Source organism: Pyrus communis, chromosome 6 (assembly GCF_963583255.1).
Source record: "Pyrus communis chromosome 6, drPyrComm1.1, whole genome shotgun sequence".
Classification (NCBI taxonomy): domain Eukaryota; kingdom Viridiplantae; phylum Streptophyta; class Magnoliopsida; order Rosales; family Rosaceae; genus Pyrus; species Pyrus communis.
Window position 1 is genome coordinate 20,604,607 of NC_084808.1, and position 27,511 is coordinate 20,632,117.

Below are 27,511 nucleotides of genomic sequence, written 5' to 3' on the forward strand. Positions count from 1 at the left end.
TAAAAAACAATAAAAATGTTGGGCCTTTGGGCCTTCATTTGCAGGTGCTAAAGGCCTTATTGCTTAGGCTTCTAAGTTTCCAGTTTACCGAAAATACCCTTAAACATTCTTGAGAATAACGGTCAAGACTGAAGCAGAGGATTTATAACATCTGGTATTAAGAAGAAGAAGAAGAAATAGCAGAAAACCCGCCTTTCGCCAAAAGCAAAAAATCAAACTCTCCGAACCCTAAAAACTCAGAGCTTCTCCACAATGAGTACCATGAAATTTTGCCGCGAATGGTCTGCAAATCCCACCACACTGTATTTGAATTTTTCATTTATTTATTTTTTTTGAATTTTTTCTTCTAAAATTTTCAATTGGGTTTTCAGTAACAACATTCTGTACCCGAAGGAGGACAAGGAGCAGAAGACGCTCCTCTACGCCTGCCGCAACTGCGATCACCAGGTCAGCTCACACTCTCCATCTCTCTCCCCCTTGATTTTATTTTCTTTAGCAATTATTTTGCATGATTTGTTTCATTTTAGTCCTGCGGGAAGTGGTTCGTAATCTCATTTGGTTAATTAGGTTTAAGATAATTAATTTCCATAACCCGAGGTTAATCTGGCCTTTACTGAAGCTTGGTACAAGGATGCAACTTTTTTCTTGGTTTCTTTTGAGTGAATTGCATCAAAATTTTCTGTCTTTTTACAAATGTAGACCATTCTGATACCCACATTTTGGAATTCAGTTAGGGTTCTCAATTTCTTTCCTTTTTGCTATTACTTTCTTCTTTAAAGGTTTTTGCTAGATCCCGAAATGTTCATGCCCGGAAAGTGAAACAAAAATCCGATAATTCATACTCAGTCTCTGTTTGTTCTTATGAACTTATTCTCTTAACTTATAAATTCCGTGACCAGTTAATTCTCAGGGTTGATAGGGACTGTATTATGTACTTATTAGATTTTATGTTATTCTTTGTTTGCAGGAGATTGCTGAGACCAACTGTGTCTACAGAAACGAGATACACCACGCTGTTGGTGAGCGCACTCAGATATTGCAGGATGTAGCTGCAGATCCTACTCTTCCAAGAACTAAAGCCGTGCGCTGTGCTGAGTGCAAGCATGGAGAAGCTGTTTTCTTTCAGGTTATATGCCCAATCCTCTATCTGTTGTGGTGAATTTTATTGGTAGTTGCCTTTTCAAACTTTTGGTGTTCAAGAGCGCAATGCTAATTATTTTAATGTCACATAAATATTCCAAGTCGTCACTTGTTTGGATGAAATTCCAACTGCTAATCTCCTTATCATTAGACAATTGGATTCATGATGCTAGGGCCGGTTCTGCTATTAGTATAGTTTAAGATAACTCTAGAAAGGCATCAGGGTTAAAGATTTTTTCTGGTGTTTGTAAACTTCTAGCTCTTCGTGTATCGTTGCTTCTTGCCTTTCGCTTCAGATTTCAGTTGCCTATTTAACCAAGTATCTATTAAAATTAGTGACCATGATTATGGATTCTCCTAGGAGACGCTTAACTTGTATTCAGCCCGAGTTCTTGTGTTATTTAGTCTAGAGAGATTGGTAGGCCACTTTGTATTGAAACATCGTTCTGTTTTGAGCAAATCTCCACCATTGTATCGTTGGGAAGTCGGATTCTTTTCGTCTCTGGGGGGTATATGTTCACTACCATGCATACAGTGATACCATGTTGAACAGTCAGATTGAAGTCATGTGCAATAAACTTGCACCTGATAGCTGTTTGTTTACTCTATATGATGGAGATTTGTAACTGCTGCTAATGCTTCAAGTTTATTGTATATGTGCAGGCAACTGCTAGAGGAGAGGAGGGTATGACATTGTTCTTCGTCTGCTGCAACCCCAGCTGCGGCCATAGGTGGAGAGACTAAGATTCACACCCACCTCTTTATCTGCTCAGTTTTCGTTCTACCGGAAACATGCGTTGTTCCCAAAAAATGTGACTGTAGGATGGAGATTAGTTCGAAAGACTTGTGTTGAAAGCACTGCCGCATTTGTTTAGACTATCCTTTGACATCCAATTTGGCGTGGATTCAAAAATTACTTTTGTTTCTGCCACAATACTTTGCTTCCATGCAATTTTGAATCACAATGGGTAACAGGCAAGGCCATTTTTTAGGAGAAATCCTGGGCCGGGAATGGTGAAACCCGCCTTGGATACAAGTATTGAAAGGGAAGTGATTTTCGCACTCCCATCTTTAAATAAATCAAAGTATATCGCAAGAAAACAAAGAGCGACCGAAAAAATGGAGTGTGAAAATCACAAGCTTTCTTTTTTCCTTTCGTTATTAGTGATTAAATAAAACCGAATGTCTTTACAAGAATGAATCCAGTAAAAAAATTTACACAAGCAGATCTCAACTTCCCTCGTAAACAGAATACCCCAAAGGATTTCACCCATCTCCAAAATTGAAGCAATGGTACAATGGTAAAATCCTCGAGGATATAATGGTAAAATACCTAAAAAATAAAACTAAAACGCAGGAAGAAAGAATAGAAGGGGTTAAAAAACTGAAGTAAAAATCAAGATGGGCTGCGTCAACCTCATTAGTGACTCAACTTCTTTACAAATCAATGGGAGCTACAAGGATGATATTGTCTGTGTGAACCAGTCTGATAGGCATTTCAATTTCCCTAAAAGCTCTTTATCTGACGCGCGTTTGACCGCGTTGCTCTCGAGATAGGTTTCAGCATTTGCCAGCATGACCTTAAAGTCATGCTTCAGCGCTTCCAGGCTTCGATAGTAGTCGTTCTCTAACCTAGACTGGATCACATCAAGAGATATCGGAACCACACACCTGAGAGAATTCCGTAAGACAAGACTACATGTCAACACCCAGATAGCATTTGAGAAAAACAAGTTCCATCACAAATAGTTTGACGGACAGAGCATGCACGACATGGAAATCCAATGATACATTCGAGGAACGCTATAAGAATAACGAAGACATACCAGTTTGTAAACTTTGGCTTCTGTTGAAGTTGCACCAGTTTGTCAACCCCAAAAGGATCCTGAATTATGCACAACAATATTGAGAAAAATCCTTGTGAGTCTTCAAAGAGTTTGCTAGATGGGACCATTGGCCAAATTTTGTTTTTGAGTTATTAAAAGTAAAAGGTATTTTCTCCTTAATACCTGACGACTTCCGGCTGATCGCTCTAGTTTGGCAAAGGCCGAATGCAGCTTCCTTTTACTTTTATCATCAATGCGAGGTGGCTCCCATTGAGTATTTTCATCAAAAAGCTCCCAAGGACTATGTAGTTGTGCATCACTAGGATCACTCTTGTACTGAACAGTGTACGTCTCCCAAGGACTGTCTGGGAACTCTGATGATTTAAACTGTTTAGACTTAACCCTGCCATGCCACCACTTACCGTCATCCTCGCCCTCATTTTTCCACCAGACTTTGCAATGATCCCTACACGACCAATTTCTCTCCATGGAAGAGTCAAAGCGAGTTCTTTCAACAATGAAGTCTGGGAAACCAGTAACTTCCGGCAGAGTCATCTTAAAAGATTTACCATACACATCAGAAGAAGGATCTACAAATTGAATTGTCAATTTACAGCAGCTATCCCCAGACCCTGCACGTGAAGAATACTCTAGGTCTTGGACATTGCAAAATTCGACAGCCCTTATTCTCCCCTTTATAAACCTCCATGGTGGGTTTTCTCTCAATCCACCCAGATCGAAATACTCCTGATGCCCCTGGTAAGAAAGGAAAAAGAAAAGGAGGTTACCAAAGTAAATGATACTATCGACATTCATATTACAAAACCAAAACAAGAAAGGGGAGCCCAGTGCATAAGCATGGGACAGTGCAGGGCTGGGGGCGGGCAAACATACACAGCTCTATCCCAATTTCAAGAAAAGCTGTTTATGTAACTTGTGCGACCAATGGGTCACTTAGGGATACCATTTTGTGTCGCCAAGGTACAAGCTCCACCCTCCTCCCTTATGGAAGAAATAAAAAAGGCAGCAGAAAGATATAGAGAAACCTGTCTCAGATAAACAACTTTGTCCCCTAACTGGGGGATATATCTTGAGCTCTCCTCATGTGCTGACAACATTAACCATGATACTTTCTTTCCTGACTGATGCGGCTTCCTTTTATCCATTGGACTCATGTCAAGATAACTGCTTCTCCTGTTTCTAGTAGACCTCAAACCAACTTTCGTCCTTGAACTTGATCCCCGTTCTTCATTCCCAAGTTGAAACTTATCCATGGAACTTATCCAGTTCAATGTATAACCTGGCTCATGTCCTTCCGCTAACTTAGGATCATGATCTGGACTACTTGGATCACATGCAGATGCCTTCAACCCCATGGACCGTGTCTTGCATCCTCCATCAGTTGTGTCATCCTGAATGTCTCCAGCAATGATATTGTGGTTGCTTGTATTTGAAGTATATGAACAGCCTTCTCCATTGACACCACTATCACCTTCTAAGTTACTTCTACCCCTATGTGGTTTCACCCTTCTATAAACAGCACTGAACATTTTGTTTTTTTGTAAACTGGATTCGACAGATTCATGTGTGCTAGCAATAACATTCTTATCAGATTGATTGTCTGATTCTCGTGAACCATCATATCTATGATCTGGAATAAATTTATGGGTTCCATCATCCTCTGGCACAACTGGACCCTGTTCCATCGTCCTACCATTTTCCATGTTCTCTACCACAGAGTTAATTTCCTGTTTGCAAGGACTAGGATCCTTTGAAATCCTCCTCGACCTTAATTTCGTTGAGACAGGTAAGAGCTTCTCATTTTGTTCAAAAGAGAAACCAGTCCCGTCCTTATCAAGGCAAAAGGAAGTGCTTGCATCCCAAGGAGCCATGTGAACAGATTTAGGCAATTGATCGTGATCCTTGCATTCACTAAAATCTGAATGCTCTTTAACATTGACTTCACCACTAAGGCCATCGGAGGTACTAGCCCTAGTGGTTTTCTCATTCCCTATAGCCACTGTGTCCATCTTATCCCTGAACCTTTGGCTTTCTGAATGAGGAGAATCATTTTCAGGTTTTGTGTAGTCTTTTTCATTGTGACCAACAACTGCACTGGCTCTGGCAAGTGCATCCAATGACATGAATTCTCCTGATCTCTGGCGCTTTGTTGTTCGTGCTCTGGACCCTCCCCAACTAATTCTCCCTTTGAAATTTAAATGATTTTTTACTCTCTGTGACTGCCCACTCACTGCTGTTTCAAATTTGCTGCATTTTTCGTCACCTGGGGAGGACATTGGATCCTGAGGACTAGTGTTATTCTCATTTGCTTCTTGAGGTACTCTATATGATTGGTCAACCAAATCACCCTCATTACTACGATTATTTACTGTGCTTTCTCTAGACACAAGCTTATTTGACTCCCGTCTTGGTAATTTAAGCACCAATCTCCTCCTGCTCCCAGTATTTACTGGAAACTCTTCAAAAGGTTTAACCATGTCTTCAGACTCATCGATTAAAACCTCTTTTCCTTTCGAATGCTTGCCTTGCTCATTTTGTTTATCAGATTCATCACTCTCAATGTTGGAATCTTGAAATGGGGATTCACTTCCTGACATATCATCTTCCGATCCATCTTCATCTTCTCCATCTGCAGATCTTCCAGTAATCTTAGAAAATAGACTAAGAGCATTACGTGCAGCAGCTCTTTGAGGTCTCAACGATGAGGAACATTTCTTTCTTGAAGCTTTTCGTCCATGCCTTGATTTCCTTGCTCTGTTACTTCTGGATGAATTGGCAGCACACTCATCCAAATTCCTTCTTTTGACACACCTACCAGAGGAAGTCACGACTTCGTTCTGAGGAAACAGAAAACAGAAAACAGAAACACTCAGGCAGGTCCTAACCAAATTCTGAAGTATAATTTGTTACTGAAAGAGAACTTACGTCAGCCTTTTGTTTTTTCCTTTTTGATCTTCGAAGTCCATCCATTTCAGCATCCTCATCCTCACTTTCTTCACTGCACTCTGGATCGATGGAGGGATTTGAACTTAAACTTCCTTGCTCCCCTCCAGTAGAATAATCTTCAGTAATATGGTACTCTGAATCTGTATCATCACTACGTATTTCATTTTCTGGTTCCCAATCCATTGCATCTAAAAACTCTGGTAGAGGCTCAGTCAAGATATCCAAGTCTGCCAAAGGCAACATTTGGTAATCCGGATCTAGACTGAAGTCAGGCCCAACAGCAAGTCTTAGAGAGGACGGACGCCACTCGGCACCCAGAGCTCCTAACCGCCGCTTCTGGTATGCACTCTGGTAGGGTTCTTCATACGGTATCATGCCTAGGGTTCCACCATAAACCAGTGCTTGAGAAAATAAATTTCCAGAAGACAATAATTCCATACAGGAAAAGGAGTAGAGTGAAACCTGAGTCACAAAGTAGATCTTGCATATTCCGCCGGTATGCTGGAAGCTGAGTTTCCTGAATCAAACGTTGTGAATATTTCAATCTAAGTGGCCACATCATGTAACAATTATAATACACATCCAACATAAGAGCATTGAAAATATATTCAGAATTAAGTTATGGTAGGTCGATTACAAACAATAGTGCAAATGGCCAACTAACCTGGTCAAGAACATTTCCAAAACTATCGTGAATGAGTGGGCGATAATCACCAAGAAAAAACTGTCAAGTGTATGCACAGTTAAGTACAACTTGAAAAAAGTGTAAAAATAAAATCCAACCAAACTAAAGGCATATATTTGGATTTTGCTAGAAAAATTGAAGGGAAAAAGCAAACCTGATCATATTGTGCATCATCTTGGGACTCCCCTTGGCCACTGTCCAATATATACAATTGGCCAACATCATCAGAGAGAATAATTGATGTCCCATCCCTATATTACAAAGAAAAAACCCTTTGTAACTGCCAGAAAGCAGTTCAGAAAGCAAAGTATATTTCACAAATAGTAGCCAAAAAGAAAAGAGAGAAATGGGGTGCGGGGATACCAACAGATAACATCTGCCACGCAAAAGAGAAGCAAAAATAACTAATAATGGAAAGCTAGGGTTAAAGCTACACAGAATCATGGAAAGCTGGGGCATAAAGTACCATATAAATAGCCAATTTCAACACCAATGAAACAGGGTTTCATACAGTTATAATTAGATAAAGAATAAAGAAAATTTAACGACAATACGACAGGTATAGCAAAAAAGCTTTCAAAATGGAGAGTTCCTATTTGTCACTTACGGTGAGAACTTTCCATCTACCAATTTGTAGTGGGAAGTTTCAAACGTCCGGATAGGTATGCCTTCCCATATCTGAAATCACAAGTCAACAAAGCATTCAAAACCATAGAACATAAAAATAATTGGAAGAAAAATAAGGAAACTGGAAACTCACATCCCAGACAATTGTTTTTCCATCATAGCCAGCACTCATTGCTATCCTGGGGTTGAAAGGATGAACATCCAGCACATATGTCTATCAATAACAGAAGTGAATACTGTCAGAGATTTAAGTTTCACTTGTTCGTGAAAGGTTGCAATACCTAGACTTCTGAAGCAATACGACAGACAATAAATCAATAAAAGGAAATGGAACGTGATAGCTAGAAGACTAGACCACTAAATCAGGATATTGGGAAAACATAAACAGCAAAAGCAATTTGTAGGTAGACTAGCACATGATATATGAATGATCAAAAGGGCCCCATTTTCTGTACAGCACTAAGACATTGTAGATAAGGCAGCAATAGATAAAGAAGGACGACTATGGCAACCAATTGAAAAGATCAAGCAAAGCAATGACCTAACCAACATCTGACTGTCTACACACCAAAGAAAGTTTCCACAACAATGCAGTGTCATGTTCTTCTAATATGGAGGCACACGCTACTTAACTCAGTCTCTTCACCATACTTCTCTTTGCAAGATCAAATAATAAAATTCTCGAAAGGAGAATTAAGGGGAAAAAAGGATAATCAATAACGAAAAGATTGAGCCACATACAGATTCAGTATGACCTGTCAGTGAATGCACCAAGCTACCATCAGAAGCATTCCACACACATATTCTGCAATCTGCATTAAAAGAAGAATTTTGAAATGTTAAATTACAGAATTTAAGGCCTTCAACTTAATCCTAGTCCATGAAAGGTTGCAAGACCTAGGTTTCTTTACTCTATGCAAAGGCATTGACAATTACTACGATGCATAGAAATGATATTCTAATACATAAACTGTACATGAGAAACAACCAACAAATTACCCATGATAGCAGCAAGGACAAATCGATTGTCAAGACTCCAGGTAATCATATTAACACCACGAGGAGTTGGAAGAATCCTCTGGCGAGGGCCTCCTCGTGGAGGCTGAGAAGGCATTGGTGGAGGTGGGACTTTCAAATGATATGCCCGTGTCCAACGACCAGCTTTTCCCTGGAGTATGAAATTAGCTATACATATTTTTTTTTTCCTATTTAAAGCGAAAAATTCAAAACATGGTGGATACAACTGTTTCATTAGAAAAGCTTATTGAGAAAAAGGGCAGGCTAGAAGGGAAGTTATAAGTTATCTTTGCCAAAACTTACATGTGATCTTCGTGATCTGGGAATCCAGATAATCGCACTCCCATCACGAGAACAAGTGACTATATTGTCATAATTGAACCTGGAAAATAAAGTAGATCATGTACTACTGTTAGTGAACCTAATCCCAAATGGAAAAGTGTAGAATAGACAGATATAAGTGCAGAGAGGAGAAAAATATGAACATATCAGAGAAAAATTAACATAACAATCACAAGGAGAGAAGAGAAACAAACCATGAATTTTTAAATTTGGGAGTGTTCTCTTCCTTTGAGGTGTCAGCTGCCATAAATCTAGATACTCCAGCGCAACCACTGCAGTGTATGAAGCAACATAAATCAGCACGCAAAGATTGATACATATGTTGCCAGCAAAATTTCAGCACAAACTAACCTAAATTGTACATAATTGACATCATTCTCATGGCCAGATAACACATCAATCTCATGATTTGGTTGGTCCGACTCATCCGAGCCTGGCTTAGAAGCAGTCCACACCTACAACCAGCAAGCTCTTAATAGAAATATATAAATGACTTTTTTTTTCCCTCAATTATATTTGAACTGAAAACTATTTAAGATACAATTCATGAGTTTATTCATTACTCATTAGAGGCAGAAAATTTTCATTTTACTGAAGCAAAAGTAAGTGAAGATAGTGTCAAAACCAAAGGCTGCAGAAATAATAACAAGGAACGTGAAGGTTTTATATACCCTTGCAAGAGTGTCCGAGCTACCGGTGACAAAGACTGTTCCATTAGCATTGAATGCACAACAGAAGATATGATGGTCCTGTGTGACAGTGCTTGAAGATGGACCACTGTTTCTCCCTGCAGTCAAAACAATTATACGACCACACTAAGTTCTCTTTCACCAATCAGTAAGTTCATTGAACTTAGCTGCACTAGAGAAACAACTGACCAACTACAGCATCTGAAGGTCTTGGAATGTATATCCTTGGACTCACTTGAGAACTCCTGGCATCCCATATCCTACAAGTTCCATCATCAGATGAACTGCAAATGACAAAAGAACAGCACAAGGTTAATTAATAAGGAGACAACTTAAGAATATATAATAACAATGGTCCCCACCAAAAACAGAAGAGTAAACTACTTACAGCTAATTAGACACACCACATGAATTCATTTAAATAGAGTGAGAGAATTGGCCTTACGATAGAAGGTGGTACATAGAGCCTGGCCTGGGATTAAATGTAATGGCAGTAACAGCTGCAGTATGTCCTCGCAATACTGAAATTGGCAGTCCGTCTGGCAAGCGCCACTAGTAAACATGAAAAGTTAAAGCAAGTTAACATTGAGTTCCCAGCATAGGTCAAAGCTAAAATGTAAAAAGCAAAACTAGACACATTATCCTTATATATTGGCAACAGATGAATCTTACTACTCGAATCATATGGTCATTTGAGGAGGATGCCACCAAAGCATTATTGGAACTCACAGCCAGATCCGTGATATCTCCCTTAATCATAAAATGAGTATAAATAGATAAAATGAGTATAAATTGAGGGACAACAATGGAAAACTATATCTTTGAGGGGCCAATAACAAATTACTTCATGTCCACGGCAGCTGGCTAAGCAAAATGCAGTTTCCATTAACCAGATCTTCACTAGGCGATCGTCTGAACCAGTAATAACATACCTGCCCGAGCAATCAAATGTTGCTGCATCATTCATGTCCAAATAAAACCACCATGAGAAATATACCACATTTTAAAGGTGTGAAACTGCAAACTTGGTAGAGTGAAACAGCAGACAAAAGCTTACAATAATTCTCTCTTTTTTTTAATATATTATTTCCGTCTCCTTTTCATATATCAATTCTCTTAATCCTAGATCAACTATGGCAGAAACTAGATACTAAAATTACATAAGCAGAAAAACAAGAGAGAGAAAGAAGTATAAAAAAAATCCTACGCTTCCATGCGAACTGAAGTAACTCGGTTCTTTGCTAATAGTAGTAAGAATTTGTAAAATGAACTTCCACGTCTACCTAAGAGTAGTAAACTCTGACAATGAGAAAACATACCACAGTAGACAGAGTTTCGATGGCCCCTTATCCTCTTGGTAAATTGCATCTTCTCAAACATGGTTGAGGGCTTTGCAATGGCATAAGATGCAGCACGAATAGACGGTGCACGGTGATGTCGGGTGAAACCTCCCCCAATTTCTCTCAACCTTAGCCCTTGAACCTGATGAGCTTTCATGTGAGGCCAACGCATGTGAGCAGGAGGGGGCTTCATTTCGTTGTGTACTTGATCCCTTTCATCTGAAAAAGGAGAAGGTATTCCTTTTTAGATGTACTGAAGAAACACACATTTTCGAACAGGAAAGGAAATTGAGGATGATCACCAGTAAAACAAATGTAAATGTTACAGAAAGAACTTCCAAAAAGAGAGGGAAACGTTTTCAAACCCCCAACAGATGATTGAACATGATAACAGTATGAAAACTTGAAATGAAGTTTAAGATATACACAGACACACTCACACACCAAGTTATATATGTATGTGTGTATACAGTACGCACACACACACAAGAAACAAATTTGGAATCAGGAAAACATTGGGCAATAACGACAAAATCATAACTTCAAAAATTAAAGGTATCACAAGCATATGAATTAAGCATTTAAAGCTTAATAAATGTCACCTACAGGTCAGAAGCGAAAATGAACCACGTCCCAAGAGAGTAGGTACATCAGCTGCATTTGGAGCATTTCCACCACTCGTACCTCTTGATGGTGGGGCTGCACTTGAAATCAATTGCTTCAAAAGCTTTACCAAATGGTCATTTTCAATGTGAGGATACCTATACGATGAGGAAAGGGAATCAAAAGGATATTATAGAAAATAACAAATATAATACAATCATACTTATTTCCTTCAAGGACTACACTTACTGGCATGAAAAAGTTTGGAACAGAACTATCAGAAGAAGCAGCAGCATACATACTTGAGATGAATGAATAATGTAAGAGTCGCCCATATATGTATGCCCTACATGGGTTTTAGAAAGAGGATCCCCAGAAAGACTAAGATCTACAAAATGTCCATTTGAATTGAGATGAATGAATAATGTAAGAGTCGCCCATATATGTATGCCCTACATGGGTTTTAGAAAGAGGATCCCCAGAAAGACTAAGATCTACAAAATGTCCATTTGAATTGAGATGAATGAATAATGTAAGAGTCGCCCATATAGAAAACAGCATACATACTTGAACAGTGCCAACCAGAATCCAGATCATACCCACTGTTTATTCTCAGAAAAAGAAAAGAAGAAGAAAAACAATAAAGAATAAATGCTTCTATGTAATTAACTCAAAAACAAGTAGAAAACAACTCATGAAAGGAAACAAAATTGTTTTATGAGTTATATCTGTCTAAGTTACCATTTTTTTAGTTAGAACAGCATGATAAAAAAATAGCTATTGTTTTTCATTTTATGATCTAAGTCTGTCTAAGTAATTAATTAATGCCACACAATATTGAGTATCACAAGACGCAGTGAAATCTAATGAAGGTTACCTAATAACTGCCTATTATAAAGGTCGACTTATAAAATAAATTAAAAAAAAAAAAAAGGGAAATTACATACCTGTGCACCAGCATATTGTAATTTAAAGGAAATGACTTCCCATCATCATTTTCATCCTCGCTGTGCACGCCCTTCCTTGAATACCAAGCATGATATCTTCTAGGTAAAAGTTGATGTTCAAGAAGTTCGTTCCACAACTGTCCACAAGTTCTATGGCATGGGCCAGCTGACAGAAAATGCATGATAAGAAAATATACTTCTCTGAGGTCAATATCCGCATCAGGCTCCTTAGCATGAGTTATATAAGTTGTCTCTAGATCCTCAGGTTGATTCTTGTCATGCACCTTACTGAGAAAGCTCAAAGGTTTCATACCAACAGAAGGTGCATCACGAGAAGGAAATTTTTGAAGAACCATAGCTCCCGTAAAACCTACAAGTAAAAGTAAGTGAAGGTAAGTGAAGATTAAGGCACAGCGGTAACTTGACAATGAAAATTAGAAAAACATGCTCTTTACAGAAACAGTGCCAGACACCACAAACATGGACTCCTCTGCATCCATAAGTTGGAAACCAGATTGGACGGTGGGAATCCAAAATAAACTAAGATTAGCTCATCAACAAACACAATCTAGGTAAGCAAACACTTGTTTAAGTCTCAAACTCCAAAACCCTAAACTAAACCATAGGGTAAAATGCAAACCGAGTCCCGACCATTTTAACACTCAAACCAACACCATATGAGCAACACTAAAAATCAGATAACATTCAAGATAATCGGAATACCTATTAGAAACTCCTAAATTGAACCTAATTGAAACAATCAACTCAAATTACCTCATTGGGAAAACAATACCACCAGTTCAATGAGTCATACAATTGATTTAACCAAATGGGCAATCCAAAGAAACCCAAAACACCATTACCACACTCATGAAAACCCTTCACATTCCACAATCAACAATGCACTCCTTTGTAACAACCATTAAAACCCTAAAAATTCAATTCCCTTGCACTAGAATACAATTCAATACAAACACACAGACAAACAAAGCAAAACACAATTTGCACAAAACCCAATAACACAAAGCCCTTGTCTAAATTCCCCAAGCAAGAAAAAATATATACATCAAAGTGCAGAAAATAATTAAATTCCAAAAAGAAAGTATCTTTGTGTGAGTACCTTCAAGACGGCATCTTTCAGTAGATTATAGTGGCCTTTGCTTCCAGAGTTTAGAATCCAGAGGTGGAAAAACCAGAAATTTAGAACCGGAAATAATAAAAAAATCAATTCAATTTCTTCCTTTGAATTAAAAGGAAGAAAGGGGAAGATTGGGAATGTCAGAGAGTGTGTTACACGCGCCAAAAGAGGGGCTCTTTAAGATTCTTGGAGGGAGCTCTGGGGCTTTTACTTGCTTGGATTTTCTACTCTCTCTGTGAGAGAGGTGGAGGAAGCCGAAATAATAAGGAAGCTACAACAGGCTCCAAACGCAGCGTTTTGGACCTTCATGCCCACTCTACTTCTCCCGTACAGATACTTGTCAAGCTAAAAACAATTTTGCATGCGTAAATATGGTGCGATGTGTAACGGCGTCGTATGGTCTCTCTCTACGCTGTGTTTATCGTACTTTCACAGCTCAAATTTAATTCAAAAGTTTTGGTTAGGGCATCATCTGCGCTATTACAACGTCTAGTTTTCTGCGGTTGTCCATTGGGCTTTGTTTAGTGGAATAATTTTTTGGCATTGTTATTCACATTCTAATTTTTATTTTTCATACATTTCTTAATTTTTCGACATTTAGATCAAATGAATCGAAAAATATTAATGGTAAAAAATTAACAAGAATATATCAGATGTAAAAATAAGTGTGAATAGTACCATCATTTTCTTAATATCTTTCACAAGTATGTTGTCTTTGTAAGAACTAACAAATCTACAAGGAAATCAAATCAACTTAGACTTTTTGCAATCGGTAATACTATTTTGAATGTGCAAACCTGGCACACTATCTATATCTAATATAATTGGACCATTATGCGACTCATTTGTATTGTGTCTATTTTTTATCAACAAATTTATTGATTTTTTGTGTCTAAATAACACTATTATTTTTCATTATGCATTACAATGCTTGAGAGGTTTATTACAAACATAAAATTATTAGGAGGAAAATCTGATTTGGAATTAAATTATAGAGACGAAGAGTAGAGTACCAATAAATTTATACAGCATGGATGACCTCAAAAGTTGTGAAAATTCTTCGATATGCATCAAGTTTGCACATCTAACTAGCATATTGAAACAAGGACTGTTAGATTATTGTTAAATCAACCGATCTAACGGTTTTTCTTCAATTGTGTAACTTAAATATGCAATTTGATATGTATGTCTTGTAAAATTTGAGCTCAAAAGACGTAGAATATGTCAGAACGGTTCCTCAAGAGAGAAATTATTTCGTTTGGGCAAAAGATGGAAGTGAACCCGAGCCCATTCAAGCCTAAAGGACCAAACTTTGCTTCTGTGACCCCGAGCCCACCATTAAAGACCAATCACCAATCCCTATACCAAGTAGACAGTCTACATATACAAAGTCGCAATGAATTTTAGGCTAACTTGCCAAGGACTTTGAAAATATGATTAAATGAAATATTTTTTAAGGAAAAATAATGAAAATAATTTGAAAACTTTGAGTTTTAACAATAAAGATAAAATAAAGGATAAAATGAATAGTATCATGATTGACTTTTTAGTGTAAAAATATGATTTTTCATTAAAGTATAAAATACTGGGAACTTTTCGTTAAAATTCCTTATTTTTTAATGACACTTTGAAAGTTTTTTGTCTAGTTATTTTTCAGTGCAATTGTAGTGAATTTTAATATAATTTCGTTGATTGAGTGGGGATTTACATGTAAAGAAGTGTACTTGGCACAGGCATTAGAGATAAAGCAAACAAAATACTAGACAAAGGCTCGATCATCGGCGTTATTCTTTCAAGCCACCTACTTTTACCCCGGTCAGAGCAAATTGAAGAGAATCAAGATTCGATATAGCTCAAATCCACCCAGTTATAAAAAGATAAAAACATTCATTGTTTGAGACCAAATACCATTTTTTTTTTCTTTTTTTTTTTTTTCGGGAAGCTTGCAAAATAGTACTCCAGTTGAGTATAATGCATCACGTCCCCTTAAGAATGATATGCAATTAGCGAATCTCATGTTATTTCGCAAGCAAACAACCAACTGTTTCTTAAGTGAGATGTCACGTGTTAATAAATAATTATCAATTCTCTCTCTCACCAAGATGGGGTGTGAGACTCACCTCTGCAAATGATGAATTTTATAGGATGCTCTCTATACGTAGATGAATGCAAAATGTTCTAACTTCATAGTTGGGATTATAATTGCAAGATGGCTGATGGCTGAATGTCATTGATATTTTTGTTGGCGTGGCTCAATCATAACTAAAATTAATATTTTGGCTAGAAATCAAGTTGTCAAATTTGTTCAACTAATACGAGAGGACGTGGTGCTTTCCAATGCATAACCCATAATCGAACTTTGGAGCTTGACTGCAAAGATAAATGCTCTTAACTACATGAACACTTGAGCAGATGCCCATTGCAGAATCTATCATTATATAAAAGTACTGATTAGTAGATAAATAATAATTATTACGCAATTGTTAACCTTTGTTAGGCAGTTACCATAGTTAAGGCTCTTCAAGGATGGTTTTAAAGCCAATGAATGTCAACACATTATTGTTTTGCCGTTATGATGTTATTAGATGTTATTAGGCTATAATTGCATGTATATATGTTACATTGTAACTACTAGGTTAGCAATCATACGCTTCATGTATAAATAGGTTGTAATATCTCAATTCCAATTATTGAATACACGGTTTCTACAACCTTAAAAGGTCAATAGCAGTGATCAGACAGTGTAGTACTAGTACATCATCTCTTAATTATTTATAAATGTAAGGAAGAGTTTAGCCCATGATGTATGAAACCATGCCCTTCTGGAACTGCGAATTACTACATGCACGTAGCGTGCATGCATGACTTATTAATATTTCCATAATTCATATTCAATCTTCTTCTTCTTCATTGTCCGTGCCGCCACGACCATGCGTGTTGCCAACGTTGAAAACTCCATTGTGGTCTCCTTTGTTTCCACTGACTCGGTTCCCAGAAACTTTGTAAGATGTACCACTAGAACCCCTTTTCCCATTTTTACCATTCTTGGCCTTGGGACGTCGAGCAGGCTGCATTGTTGATTACTCTTGGTTAGAGTATCCATAATTAGATGGAGGCTGAGGTTGAGGTTGAGGTTGAGGAGCGTAGTAGTTAGTATATTCATGCGACTGATACGAAGCACGAGCAGGTGGAGCAGACTGCGCTGATGGATGGTTATTACCGTAGTATCCATAACTATAATTTGGTACTGGCGGAGGAGGACCATAGTTATTGTAACCTGCAGGAGGAGCGCCAAAGCTGGGATTGTATGTAGGCTGAGGGGACATAGGGTCTGAACCATTGGCGACCATGCTGCCACAGTACAAGAGGGTATGTGACATTGTGTTGGTTGGAGGCTCAAAATTACTTGATTTCTTGTTTGCTGTAGTCACCAATGCAGCTATCTCGTTTCTATATATAGGAGATGGAGTGGGAATATATACCAAGTTGCTTGCTTAATTTCCAAGCTATTTTTTGTGGTACGTATACATTTCTATCATGTATATAATCCACATGTGCTAGTGGAGTTGACCACCATATCTTATAATTTGGATAAATCCAACAAATAGGGTATAATAATCGAGTTAGCAATTTGTTAAATCACGTTCAAATGAGTATTGAGAGGATGACCAAATTTTAGTATAGAGGTGAAATCTACTAATACAAGTAAGTCACACTCTAAAAAAGATAGTACAAAAATGTGTTTTCCTGTTAAAAATAACAATAAAAAACTAGAATTCATGCAAAAAAAATTTACATATAAAATTAGAATAAATTGTAGCAACGGTCTTTCAACCTTAATAAAATTAGAGCAATGGTCCCTAAACTAAAAATCCATTACTATTGGTCCCCCAACTCATCAAATGTGTAGCTATGGTCATTTTCGTCAACTTCGTCAGAACCATTGCTACAATTGGGTTAAAGTTGAGGGACCATTGCTCTAATTGGGTTAAAGTTGATGGACCATTTCTCCAGTTGGATTAAAGTTGAGAGACCAATGGTAAGGATTTTTAGTTAAGGGATCCTAGATGAACGTTTTGATGAGTTGAGGGATCAAACCGATGGTAATAGAGTTTTAGTTGAGGGACCATTGCTCCAATTGAGTTAAAGTTAAGGGATCATGGCTACAATTTACTCATAAAAACTTTCTTCAGTAGAAGTGTACACTAGTCTTAATTCACTTTATATATGTCGACATAGATATGAAAAATTATTATGTGGTACTGGAACACATTATGTGGTATAACTAACCTACTTGTAGTTTAGTTACTAAATGTGGATTGATTATTAATATATTCTAAAATATAGTAGCTCGTTTGGAAGTGATTTTAAAATGACTGAAAGCGTTTTTGGTACCAATCCTTAGCAAAAATGCAAGTGAATTTTGGAAAGCACTTGAAGTGCTTCCTGCAAGAAGCACTTCAAGTATTTTTAGAACCTAAAAAATATTTTCAGTCATTTTAAAAGCACTTCCAAACAAGCATTCCATCGAATATTTAGACATATGGAATAGTTCTAGCATGTCTTGTCTTGGTGCGCTACAGAACAATACAATTTTTTTTTTTTTCCCATAGATATGGCATAATTTATTTGTGACAGTTTACTATCAGTTAATTAGATTCTCAACTCAGCGAGAGATAATTGACACCATTATGTGGTATAACAAGTTCACTCATGTTGAGAATGTAAATTTTACATCGAAAAATTATATGATTTTTCATGTGCTTATAAGAAGTTAAACTATTCTCTGTTTTATTATAGAACTTCAACTTCCTGCATAATATTGGAATATGTTACTCACGTGTTGAGCCAAACAATCCACGTGCTCTCACGTCACGTGTGTTTTTCATGTGTTAAGTTTAAATGACTTAGCCATGAAGGGCTTGTCAAGAGTCTAAATCCATATCAAAAATTAAGAAACCTTACATGTGCTTATAAAAAGTGAGATTACTCTCCTTATATATTGTCAATTAATTTTATAATAAAACATCAACTTACTTATTCCATACTATTATAACACGCAAATTCGTTTTTAATTATTATTACATTATAACATAAACTCGTCATCTATACATATTATGCAATGCATGTATCGAGTATACCAAGTAACAATGTTCTAACAGCATACAGTATATATATATATATATATATATATATATATATATATATATATGTATGTATGTATAATTTTTCCAACCTAGCATGCAATTAATAATTTTACCAACACGATCAGCGTACCCCTACATGATATGGGCATATATACTAATTTCTTCTTTCCCTTTTGGACTTTAGTCAAATTTTTGGCGCACCATCAACACTTAAAAACAGATATATGAAAGAACTCTACCGACTAGCTCAACAATACTTTGAAAGTTATCATAATATAATCTTCTTATATTTCAATTTCATATCAGTAAATTTTTCTCGTACGGTGGATGTTCTACAAAATTTCTTATACATATATTAATTAATTAAGGCACATAGAACAGCAGATTGTTTTATTGTGGTGTGGGAATCGCCAGAACATAATGTATATGCACCGAATTGCCCTAATATATTCACTCTTCTTGTTCTTCTTTCAAGTCACGACGACCGTATTGGATGCCAATTTCTCCTTTTCCTTCTTCGTCCTCCGCATGGCTTAAATCACGAAAACTGTATTTGATGGCAATGTTGTAAATCTTATGATTGTCCCCTGTGTTTTGGCTAACTCGATTACTGCAAACTTTATGCGATGTTTGTTTGACAGATTTTCTTTTCTTGGGCTTCTTGGGCTTGGCTTTAGGAGGAGGAGCAAGCTGGGATTGATAGTTGTCGCCCTGCCCATGTCCGGGATCTGGAGTAGTACTACTACTGTAATACTGAAGATGATGATCATATCCATACGGAGGAAGAAGTGGTGGTGGTGGAGAATATTGAATTACCATATATTGATTAGGAGGTTGGGCAGGATGATAACCCGGATGAGGATATGATTGTCCAGGAGTAATGCTACTGTATAACATTGACTCTAGACTGTAGCGCTCGGACATGGGGTTTTCCTTGTATGATCGATTTAGTTGGAGGCTTGAAACAAGAATTGGTTTAATTTTGCCTGGTCCTGTCTCATGAATGAACGCTATAACTTTATAGTTATATGGATGAAGAAGAGGAAGCCAATATGTATAAAGCCTTACCTTAATTCCCAAGCTAAACTACCGTGCATATTTGGAAGGTAGTATATTGGACTGTTGTTCCTACCAGTAGGACTTCTTGTTAATCGTACAACATTAGTTCGTGGCTTCCAACTTAGTCATGTACTGTGAAATATTTTGGCTAACGTTAATTAGCTTTTTGTGAATCATGAGGATTTACTTTTGAATGATAATGTTGTAGAATATAGTAGCTAGCGTATATTGTAGCTATTGTAAGTATGTTGTAAAATATTGCGTTACATGGTATTATGCTACTCTTGAATCATGTATATTTCTTTGGTTGGCAAGAAATTTGGTTTGTATTTTTTTATTAACTCTCACTCTCATCCAATAATATTAATTTTGAAAATATCCTTAATAGAAAAGAAAATTGAACAATAATTTAGTCCACGTCCGAGCAAACACCAAACAATAATTTGGTTTGTATTTTTTTATTAACTCACACTTTCTGTTTTGCGCCCCTCCAGGTTCTAGTTTGGATAGCTCTTTTGGTGGCTCACGAGGAATTCTCGGCATATCTGACAGATTATCACCAGTGTAGGACCCCCCTCTGGGTGTGTTTTAGTTAGTGTTTGTTCCTCTGAACTGCACTAGGTTTTCTGTGCTCTGAATCTTGTTTTTCACATTTACGCTTGCACATGTATGTTAACTACCCTGTGTGTAGTTTGGTTTTTATTTGTTCGTACTTTATTATTATTCTTAGCTTCCGCACTGTACACATGGTTACGTCACCCTCATGTGACGGCCAACACGCCTTGATTTCGGTCGGGGTGCGTCAACACAGCTGCCTCGCGTTGTTTTCCAAAATCTTCTCACTTGGGTAAGCAATTAAGACTTTTGGTTCAGTTTTTATTATGCCCAATTTTGTATCTAAACATTAAAAAAAAAAATTAAACTAATTTGGGGTTACTGAAATAGGCATGCTCGATGAGTGCTGCAACACTACCATCCCTGAATCAGAAGATACTCAGAAGGAAGAAGAAGAAGAAAGTTGTGGAATATCAAAAGCTTTTTGCTTTGTGAAGGTATGCTTTTCCCAACTCACCTCTTGCTTTTGTTGCACTGAATTGGTAGATTAGGTTCAAAAAAAAAAAATTATATATATATATATATATGTGAATTTTCGCGTAACTATTTCTTTACATAATTACCAATTGAAGGTGATTTGAGATCATGTAACATTTCCTTGCCGAAACCGAAGATCGACATCGCTCAGAGCTGCGTTTCATGAAATAACTTTATCTCTTGCCAATTTTGTGTACCCACTTTTTATTAATGATGGTTGGTGCTTGCTTGCAACCCAATTTAGTGCTATAAAGTTTTTCGTTTTACAATCTGTTCATACTTAAACCTCTTTCAATTTTCCAATTATGTGTAAATCTTGCAGGTCAGGAAGGCACACCTATCTGGGCAATGTCAGGATGTCTAGGCTTGGGTGGAGACGTGGACTTATGGAAGAGGTGAAGTAGCTTAGCTCTATTTCATTAGCTCTTATCTGCTCTATTAATACTAAGATCAATAGTAAAAAGTTCTATTGGTTTTATAATCAAAGATACATATATTATATAAACAGAGGATATATCATTAATTTCTTGATGTAAACAATGATAATTTGAGGAGCCATTTAAATTATTTTCGTAATTAGCATACTTTAACTTAAATGTGATATATCCGTTTAGTATGTCTTTTGAAGTACATGAAAATATGTAAAAAAAAACCCTAATAAATCTAATTATGGGGGTTTTGTTTTATATCAAAATATTGCAGCAGAAGTCATACTTTGAAGAGTTCCTCTTAATATATTTTCAATTTATAACCTAATTTTAATTTTTCTTCAATTTTTTTTAGATATAAGAATTTCGATTTCAATTTTATTTTGAGAATTCATATACTTACCTTTCTTTTACATATTCTTGAAGCTCATGATAAGCCTTCCTCTTTAGATATAGATATATCTTCTTTTAATGCATTTAGATGCTTTAATTTTTTTGAACAATTTGTATGTGCAGAGTAATGAAGTCTATCATTGGCATCAATGACATTCAAACACATCTATCTAATGAATGGCTGAAAGCATGGATATAATATGCATTTTTTTTGTCATTTCAATGCAATGATAAGCTAGGTTTAAGCATTGAATTGGGTTCCTTTAATTATGTCATCTACTGATCTCATAATATTCTCACCTACAATGAAGCAACGAAGAAATAACATGTACAAGTATTTTGTTTTTTTTTTTTACCAATATGAGTGTTTAGCAAAAGTCCCAGCCATCTTCACACAGTAATGTGTGTATCTGATCATTTATTTTTAAATACAATTGTCTTATCTTAAAGTGCCAATTGCTAAAATATAGAAATCCAATCCATTTTTAAAACAATTGAGAAGCATGCTATAAGACAATTTGGTTCTTCAGTTCATCTTCTAGGACATTGTGTATGACCTTAACGGATGCATCTTTGAATCAATGCTTCATAATTTTTCTACTGAATGGCCGAGTGGGTTTCTTTATCCTAAGAATTTTTTTTAGCAATTTCTTTTGGATTCTCTTTTTTTTTTTTTTGTTTGTTTTGTTCGATAATTTTCCTCTTAGTTAGGCTGACTATTTTCTTTTGGGTTCTATTTGCGGATTATTGTCGCCTCTTTAGCTATCGAGGCCACCATTTTTGAGGTATTTTTCTAATCTCTCATTTGTTTAACCAATTCTACTTTTGGAAATCTAGTACCTTTAAGTTTCATAAATAATATAGTAAGTTTTATAAACAGTGTAGTAAGTTTCATAAATAGTGTAGTAAATCTCATTAAACAATGTAGTACTGTTAATGTGACATCCCACATCACCCAGGGAAGTGATCCTTATATATATATTATCATCCCTACCTAGCACGAGGCCTTTTGGGAGCTAACTGGCTTCGGGTTCCATGGGAACTCCGAAGTTAAGCGAGTAGCGCGCGAGAGCACTCCCAGGATGGGTGACCCATTGGGAAGTTCTCGTGTGAATTCCCAGAAACAAAACCGTGAGGGCGTGGTCGGAGCCCAAAGTGGACAATATCGTGTTACGGTGGTGGAGTGGACCCCAGAAGTGATCCGCCTCAGGCCGGGATATGACAATTGGTATCAGAGCCTAACTATGGTCGCGTGTGTGCCGACGAGGACGTCGGGCCCCTAAGGGGAGTGGATTGTGACATCCCACATCGCCCAGGGGAGTGATCCTTATATGTATATTTTCATCCCTACCTAGCACGAGGCCTTTTGGAAGCTCACTGGCTTCGGGTTCCATGGGAACTCCGAAGTTAAGCGAGTAACGCGCGAGAGCACTCCCAGGATGGGTGACTCATTGGGAATTTCTCGTGTGAGTTCCTAGAAAAAAAAACCTTGAGGGCATGGTCAGGGCCCAAAGCAGACAATATCGTGTTACGGTGGTGGAACGGGCCCGGGAAGTGATCCACCCCAGGCCGGGATATGACAGTTAAGTTTCATAAACAGTGTAGTAAATTTTATAAACAGTATCTATGACTACGCGTGCGTCCTGCACGTCAGACTATTTTCGGTTCACTGATAAGGAAGATAGGGTTGGGGTGGGGGGTCTACAATGTGATACTCAAGTATGACCCGGGTTTTTTTAATATTAAAATTACGTTTTTTTCATTAAAATTTAAGTTTTTTTTTTTTTTTTGTTATTTTTATTAAAGTTTAAGGGGTTTTCATTAAATTTTAAGTCATTTTCATTAAATAAAATTATAGCACAGTTTTTTGTTAAAATAAACTTAGGCCAAGCCCTTTTCATGAAAGTTCCATATAAAATATTGTGAAAAAAAACATGAAATGACAGAGAGTCCATGAAGAGTCCCACTTTTGAGAAAATATTCTTAGAATTTTTCTCGAATATATTATTGTACAAGTTACGAATAAGGGTTTTAAAGACATAGATTATGAAGAATCATTTGTGATTTTTTTTTTTCTTCTTGATTATGAGATGCTACTACTAATAAGTCTGTAAGCTACACTAAAATTAAAGAGGAAGACTACAGGGCAATTCACCATTTGCGATTTATAATCTTAGAATACAATAATTTGGTTAATACGCAAGGGTTCATTATTGCGTAATTCAAAGTTTTGAACTTCTGAAATCTTCGTATTTATTCAACATAATTAAAAGCTGAGAAGAAGTCACGATTATTGACGCGTGGGTAGCATTCCACTGTGCCAAGGACGAAAATGAACGAGGAAAGGAGAGAAAAAAAGATGGAGAGTGAGGGATATATCTAAGTTAAAATTTTCAAAATCACAAAAAAGATTCGAACTTTCGTGTATATGAATATATGGAGTAAATTGATCATGGCTGAAAATATAGCAGTGGTTGTGTTGCCTAACAGATGATATTGAAATCCCTAAACACAAATCAAGCTCCTTCAGTCAACAAAAACATAAGTTTATAATATGATAATGTTGGTGTATGGACTTGAGAAAAAACATAGGCCGGAAAGGTGCAAAGAAAGAGTAAGAGAGAGGAAAAGAGGAAAGAAACGAACATGAGAAAACAAAGACTATCGAATACATTATAAAACTATGACTTCTTGGCGGTCATTACATCTCAGTCGTCAATAATGCATTATTTTATGTTGAAATGTGGAAGCATTTGAGAAGTAGCATGACAATAATCACAGAATAAACAAAAGTGGACCCAAATGTGAAAAGATAATTAAAAACAATTATTCAAGATGGATGGTAACTGATTCAATTCAAAATTCATCACTAATGTAAATTAAAATGTACAACACGTTTGAGACACTGACTTGTTGTCATCTTCTTTCATGTAGCCTCTCTTACTTACGACACTTATTTACATTAGTCTAAACCAAGAGGAATTAACACATTAATGTGAACCAGAACCACTCAATGTTTAAAAATAACAAATAATGCGTGATTGCTAGGTGCTAAGCCAGCAATTTTGGAGTTATAAATGAAGATGCTTCAACCGTTCATTCAATCTCATCATTCAGAGCAGCCAACCAGCTCAATATCAATTCGATATCACTGCTTTTGTGATCGGATTTCTTGCAAGCTTTTACCAGCACACTCGCCACTAATGGTACAAATGCTCTCACAAATACTTGGACTCACCCACACAAGGCGTCGGCATGATACAATTACTATAAAACTCGTCATTCACGGAAGTCAAAACTCCCCCTTAAACGGCGCAGTAGCAAACGTTATTAACCTACTTTAGTTGGCGGCTTATTTACCAGCCAGCGTCTGAAGCCGGAAAGATCGACGGTGCCGTTGCGAATGCTGAGGATGAAAGTACAAGCACTAGCATTCAGGAATCAACAGGATTAGTGGTATAAACTCACATACTCTTAATATAAGAAGAATTTTTAGTCATGGCGTTGCGTGTAGCGGGTAAGTCGTGATTTTACTACGACCAAGAAAGGAGGGGATTTGGTAGGCCTGAAAATTATGACTTCATGTCATGTCACCTTGTTTGGAAAACAAAACTAATGAAACATATGTTTCCGTTATTATCGTTTCTACAAGGGCTATAGCTCTTACAAGAGATGTTTAAAGGTCTTAACATTGACCGCGTGGAACTTCCAAACAGAAAGTGAGAGAATTGGAGTTCCTTTCCATCCAACAACAAAGCACTTCCCATTAGTCCCCATTGTGCAGCTCCTCCCACAAGCAAACTGTTTGGCAATAAGGTCTGCTTGGTACAAGGAAGACAAGCTAAGCTCTGCTTCCACCATTCCACATTTTCCAAACAAACTCCTCCACCCATCGATTTTCATCCGCCGGTTTACCCTCTCTTCGCCTTCACTCGCAACAATGTTCTTGATCTCGTGACTCAAATATGTTTCCTCCAACTCCATCCGTAGCGCGCTGCCTCTGTCCATACAGGCATCGAGGCACTCAAAATATGCACTGTAGTAGAAGAGTGCTTCGTAGAAACGGTTTATGAAGATCGGAGAGTTGTGATTTGCCTCGACTTCATTGACCACCATGAGGCGCGGATTGAGGCTTCTGAGGGCTTTCATCAGAGATTCCAAGCGATTGGGTTGGCTCATTGTACTGGATAGTAGTAGAGGGCAGTAAACTGCAACTGCTTCACCAGTATCTAACTCAAAGATACCTTCTTTTATATCTTTGATATCTTTTACCATGGCTATCTTGAAGGTAAAAGGTAACTTCAATGCCTCAGCAAATTGAGCCAGCCTTCTGCCGGTGTCCTCAATTTTCTTCCTTGATTTCACTCCAACAGCTGTAACTTTTAGCATCTCAATTGGGCATTCATATCTTGTCGCGAGTGCTTGCATCAACACGATGCAGTGTCCCCCGGTTCTGATGGCAAGGTCAACGAAATGAATCTTTTTGGATGATGCCACATTTTCCACTATCGCTTGGATGCCCGCAAACTCGGTAACTTGAAAGAAGGGAACTTCAAGGAAACATGCCATTAAAGCAGGACTCAAAGCCGCCATTGCTTCCTCAACATGCATAGCGGCAACATCTCTACTTTCCGATCCCTGTGATGTGTTTCTGCCAGTTTCTCTGTCGGTCTTCTGTTGGAGAGCTTTGGAAAAATAGTAAACAACTCTTTGAACAGAATTTCCACTACTGGAAGACAGGAAATCACATAGATTCTGCAGCTTTTTTGCGCAGCCGTATTGTTTCTTTGCAACCTTCTCAGCACAAGCTAAAAGAAGATGCGCAAGCCCAACATCTTTTGTTTCTTGGTCTGAGAGGCCGAAAGCAGTGCTGCCTAGAACATGGTCAGCCATGCAGTCATCTGCGTGTCTCCGGGAAGAGAACTGTATGAACCGTTCCCTTGCAACTCTCATCACTTCGACGGTTGACAATCCAGAGGCACAACTCATGGTTTCAAGAGAAGAATAAAGCTGAACTTTTCTTGTTTTTCGGAGTGCGAAAAGTGTACGAATGTTCTTGTGGGTTTGTGTCTGCTTATAAGCTGACATTCTACGCTATGACTTCTTTACATGGTTTGACAAAATTTGTAGGATATGCTGTAGCTTGGCCTTCTGTGAAATTCCAAGGCCAGTCTGTCAACAGCTGTATGAAAACTGAAATTGTTAAGTAACTCGATCGGATTAGGACATATGTTTAGAAAACTAATTAGTACAGTGAAAAAATTATGGTTTCCCTCCAATGATTCATGTTGATCCGCAAAAGCCTGGCCACAGTTTAATACATCCAAACGCTATGTACGAAGCTTGTGCATGTAAAGCTAGGAGTATGTGAGCGCTCGACGACATGATCCAAGCAAGAAGCAAATTATTCGTTCTGCTGATATAGTTTTCACCACCAAGGATCTGATATCTTCTATGAGTAAATTTGATTTGGACATCAGCCGGCATGTTATGACCAAAAGGATAAAGGAATAAGGATTAGGGATAAGACACGCAAGAAAAAAAAAAATACCACAGAATATTAGAGTGAAGAAAGTACAAACTGGAAGCATGGCTTTCGTAAGGCATCGCAGAACAGAATGACCGAGTTCATGGAAGAAAAGAAGAAATACAAGAACTGTAAAATCACATGAAAAATCAAGAACATCCGATCTTTGAGTAATATGCATACACATGATACTACATTCGGCACTACGTGACACACAAGACTAGGCATTCATTTTACTAATTATACGATACAGATTGTATTACGTTTAAGGTATTTGAATTTAGATAGTTGTGGAATAAATTGATACATCCAGTGTCTTATGAACTTATGATCCATAGTTGTAGAGACGTGTTTGGATGCACTTGTACATATTTATGGTGTTCATAAGCAGTTGCCTCTCTTAACAGCTCAGTTTTCTTCGCGCGGGCATCCTTTCAATGATAACTAGAGCAATGTGATCATCATCTCGATGGACAAAGAGGAAAATTTCAAAGAATACCATAGTATTCGACTTAATGTTAACAAATTCGCTCATGAGAATTTA

At 37.3% G+C, this 27,511-nt stretch overlaps 3 protein-coding genes across 3 annotated transcripts; 1 reads left to right on the forward strand and 2 right to left on the reverse strand.

The window, feature by feature from the left end:
- The first annotated feature begins 160 nt into the window (after positions 1-160).
- On the forward strand, positions 161-2,114 carry LOC137736892 (DNA-directed RNA polymerases II, IV and V subunit 9A-like). Its single transcript, XM_068476204.1, has 4 exons — positions 161-281; positions 372-447; positions 968-1,126; positions 1,804-2,114. Exons 1-4 carry the CDS (start codon positions 253-255, stop codon positions 1,882-1,884), a joined length of 345 nt encoding a protein of 114 aa, XP_068332305.1. The 5' UTR covers positions 161-252; the 3' UTR covers positions 1,885-2,114.
- LOC137736891 (uncharacterized) lies at positions 1,801-13,557 on the reverse strand. Its single transcript, XM_068476203.1, has 24 exons — positions 13,304-13,557; positions 12,184-12,553; positions 11,240-11,394; positions 10,613-10,852; positions 10,138-10,247; positions 9,966-10,043; positions 9,739-9,845; positions 9,483-9,577; positions 9,276-9,391; positions 8,956-9,059; positions 8,799-8,876; positions 8,566-8,644; positions 8,245-8,413; positions 7,987-8,057; positions 7,379-7,459; positions 7,226-7,296; positions 6,773-6,869; positions 6,598-6,657; positions 6,396-6,450; positions 5,913-6,310; positions 4,013-5,824; positions 3,150-3,722; positions 2,967-3,025; positions 1,801-2,811 (listed from the first exon to the last, which is right to left on the reverse strand). Exons 2-24 carry the CDS (start codon positions 12,537-12,539, stop codon positions 2,595-2,597), a joined length of 5,181 nt encoding a protein of 1,726 aa, XP_068332304.1. The 5' UTR covers positions 12,540-12,553; positions 13,304-13,557; the 3' UTR covers positions 1,801-2,594.
- An 11,546-nt stretch (positions 13,558-25,103) lies between these two features.
- LOC137736198 (DELLA protein GAI1-like) lies at positions 25,104-26,429 on the reverse strand. Its single transcript, XM_068475520.1, has one exon. The coding sequence runs from the start codon at positions 26,427-26,429 to the stop codon at positions 25,104-25,106; it is 1,326 nt and encodes a 441-aa protein (XP_068331621.1).
- Between the last annotated feature and the right edge of the window lie 1,082 nt (positions 26,430-27,511).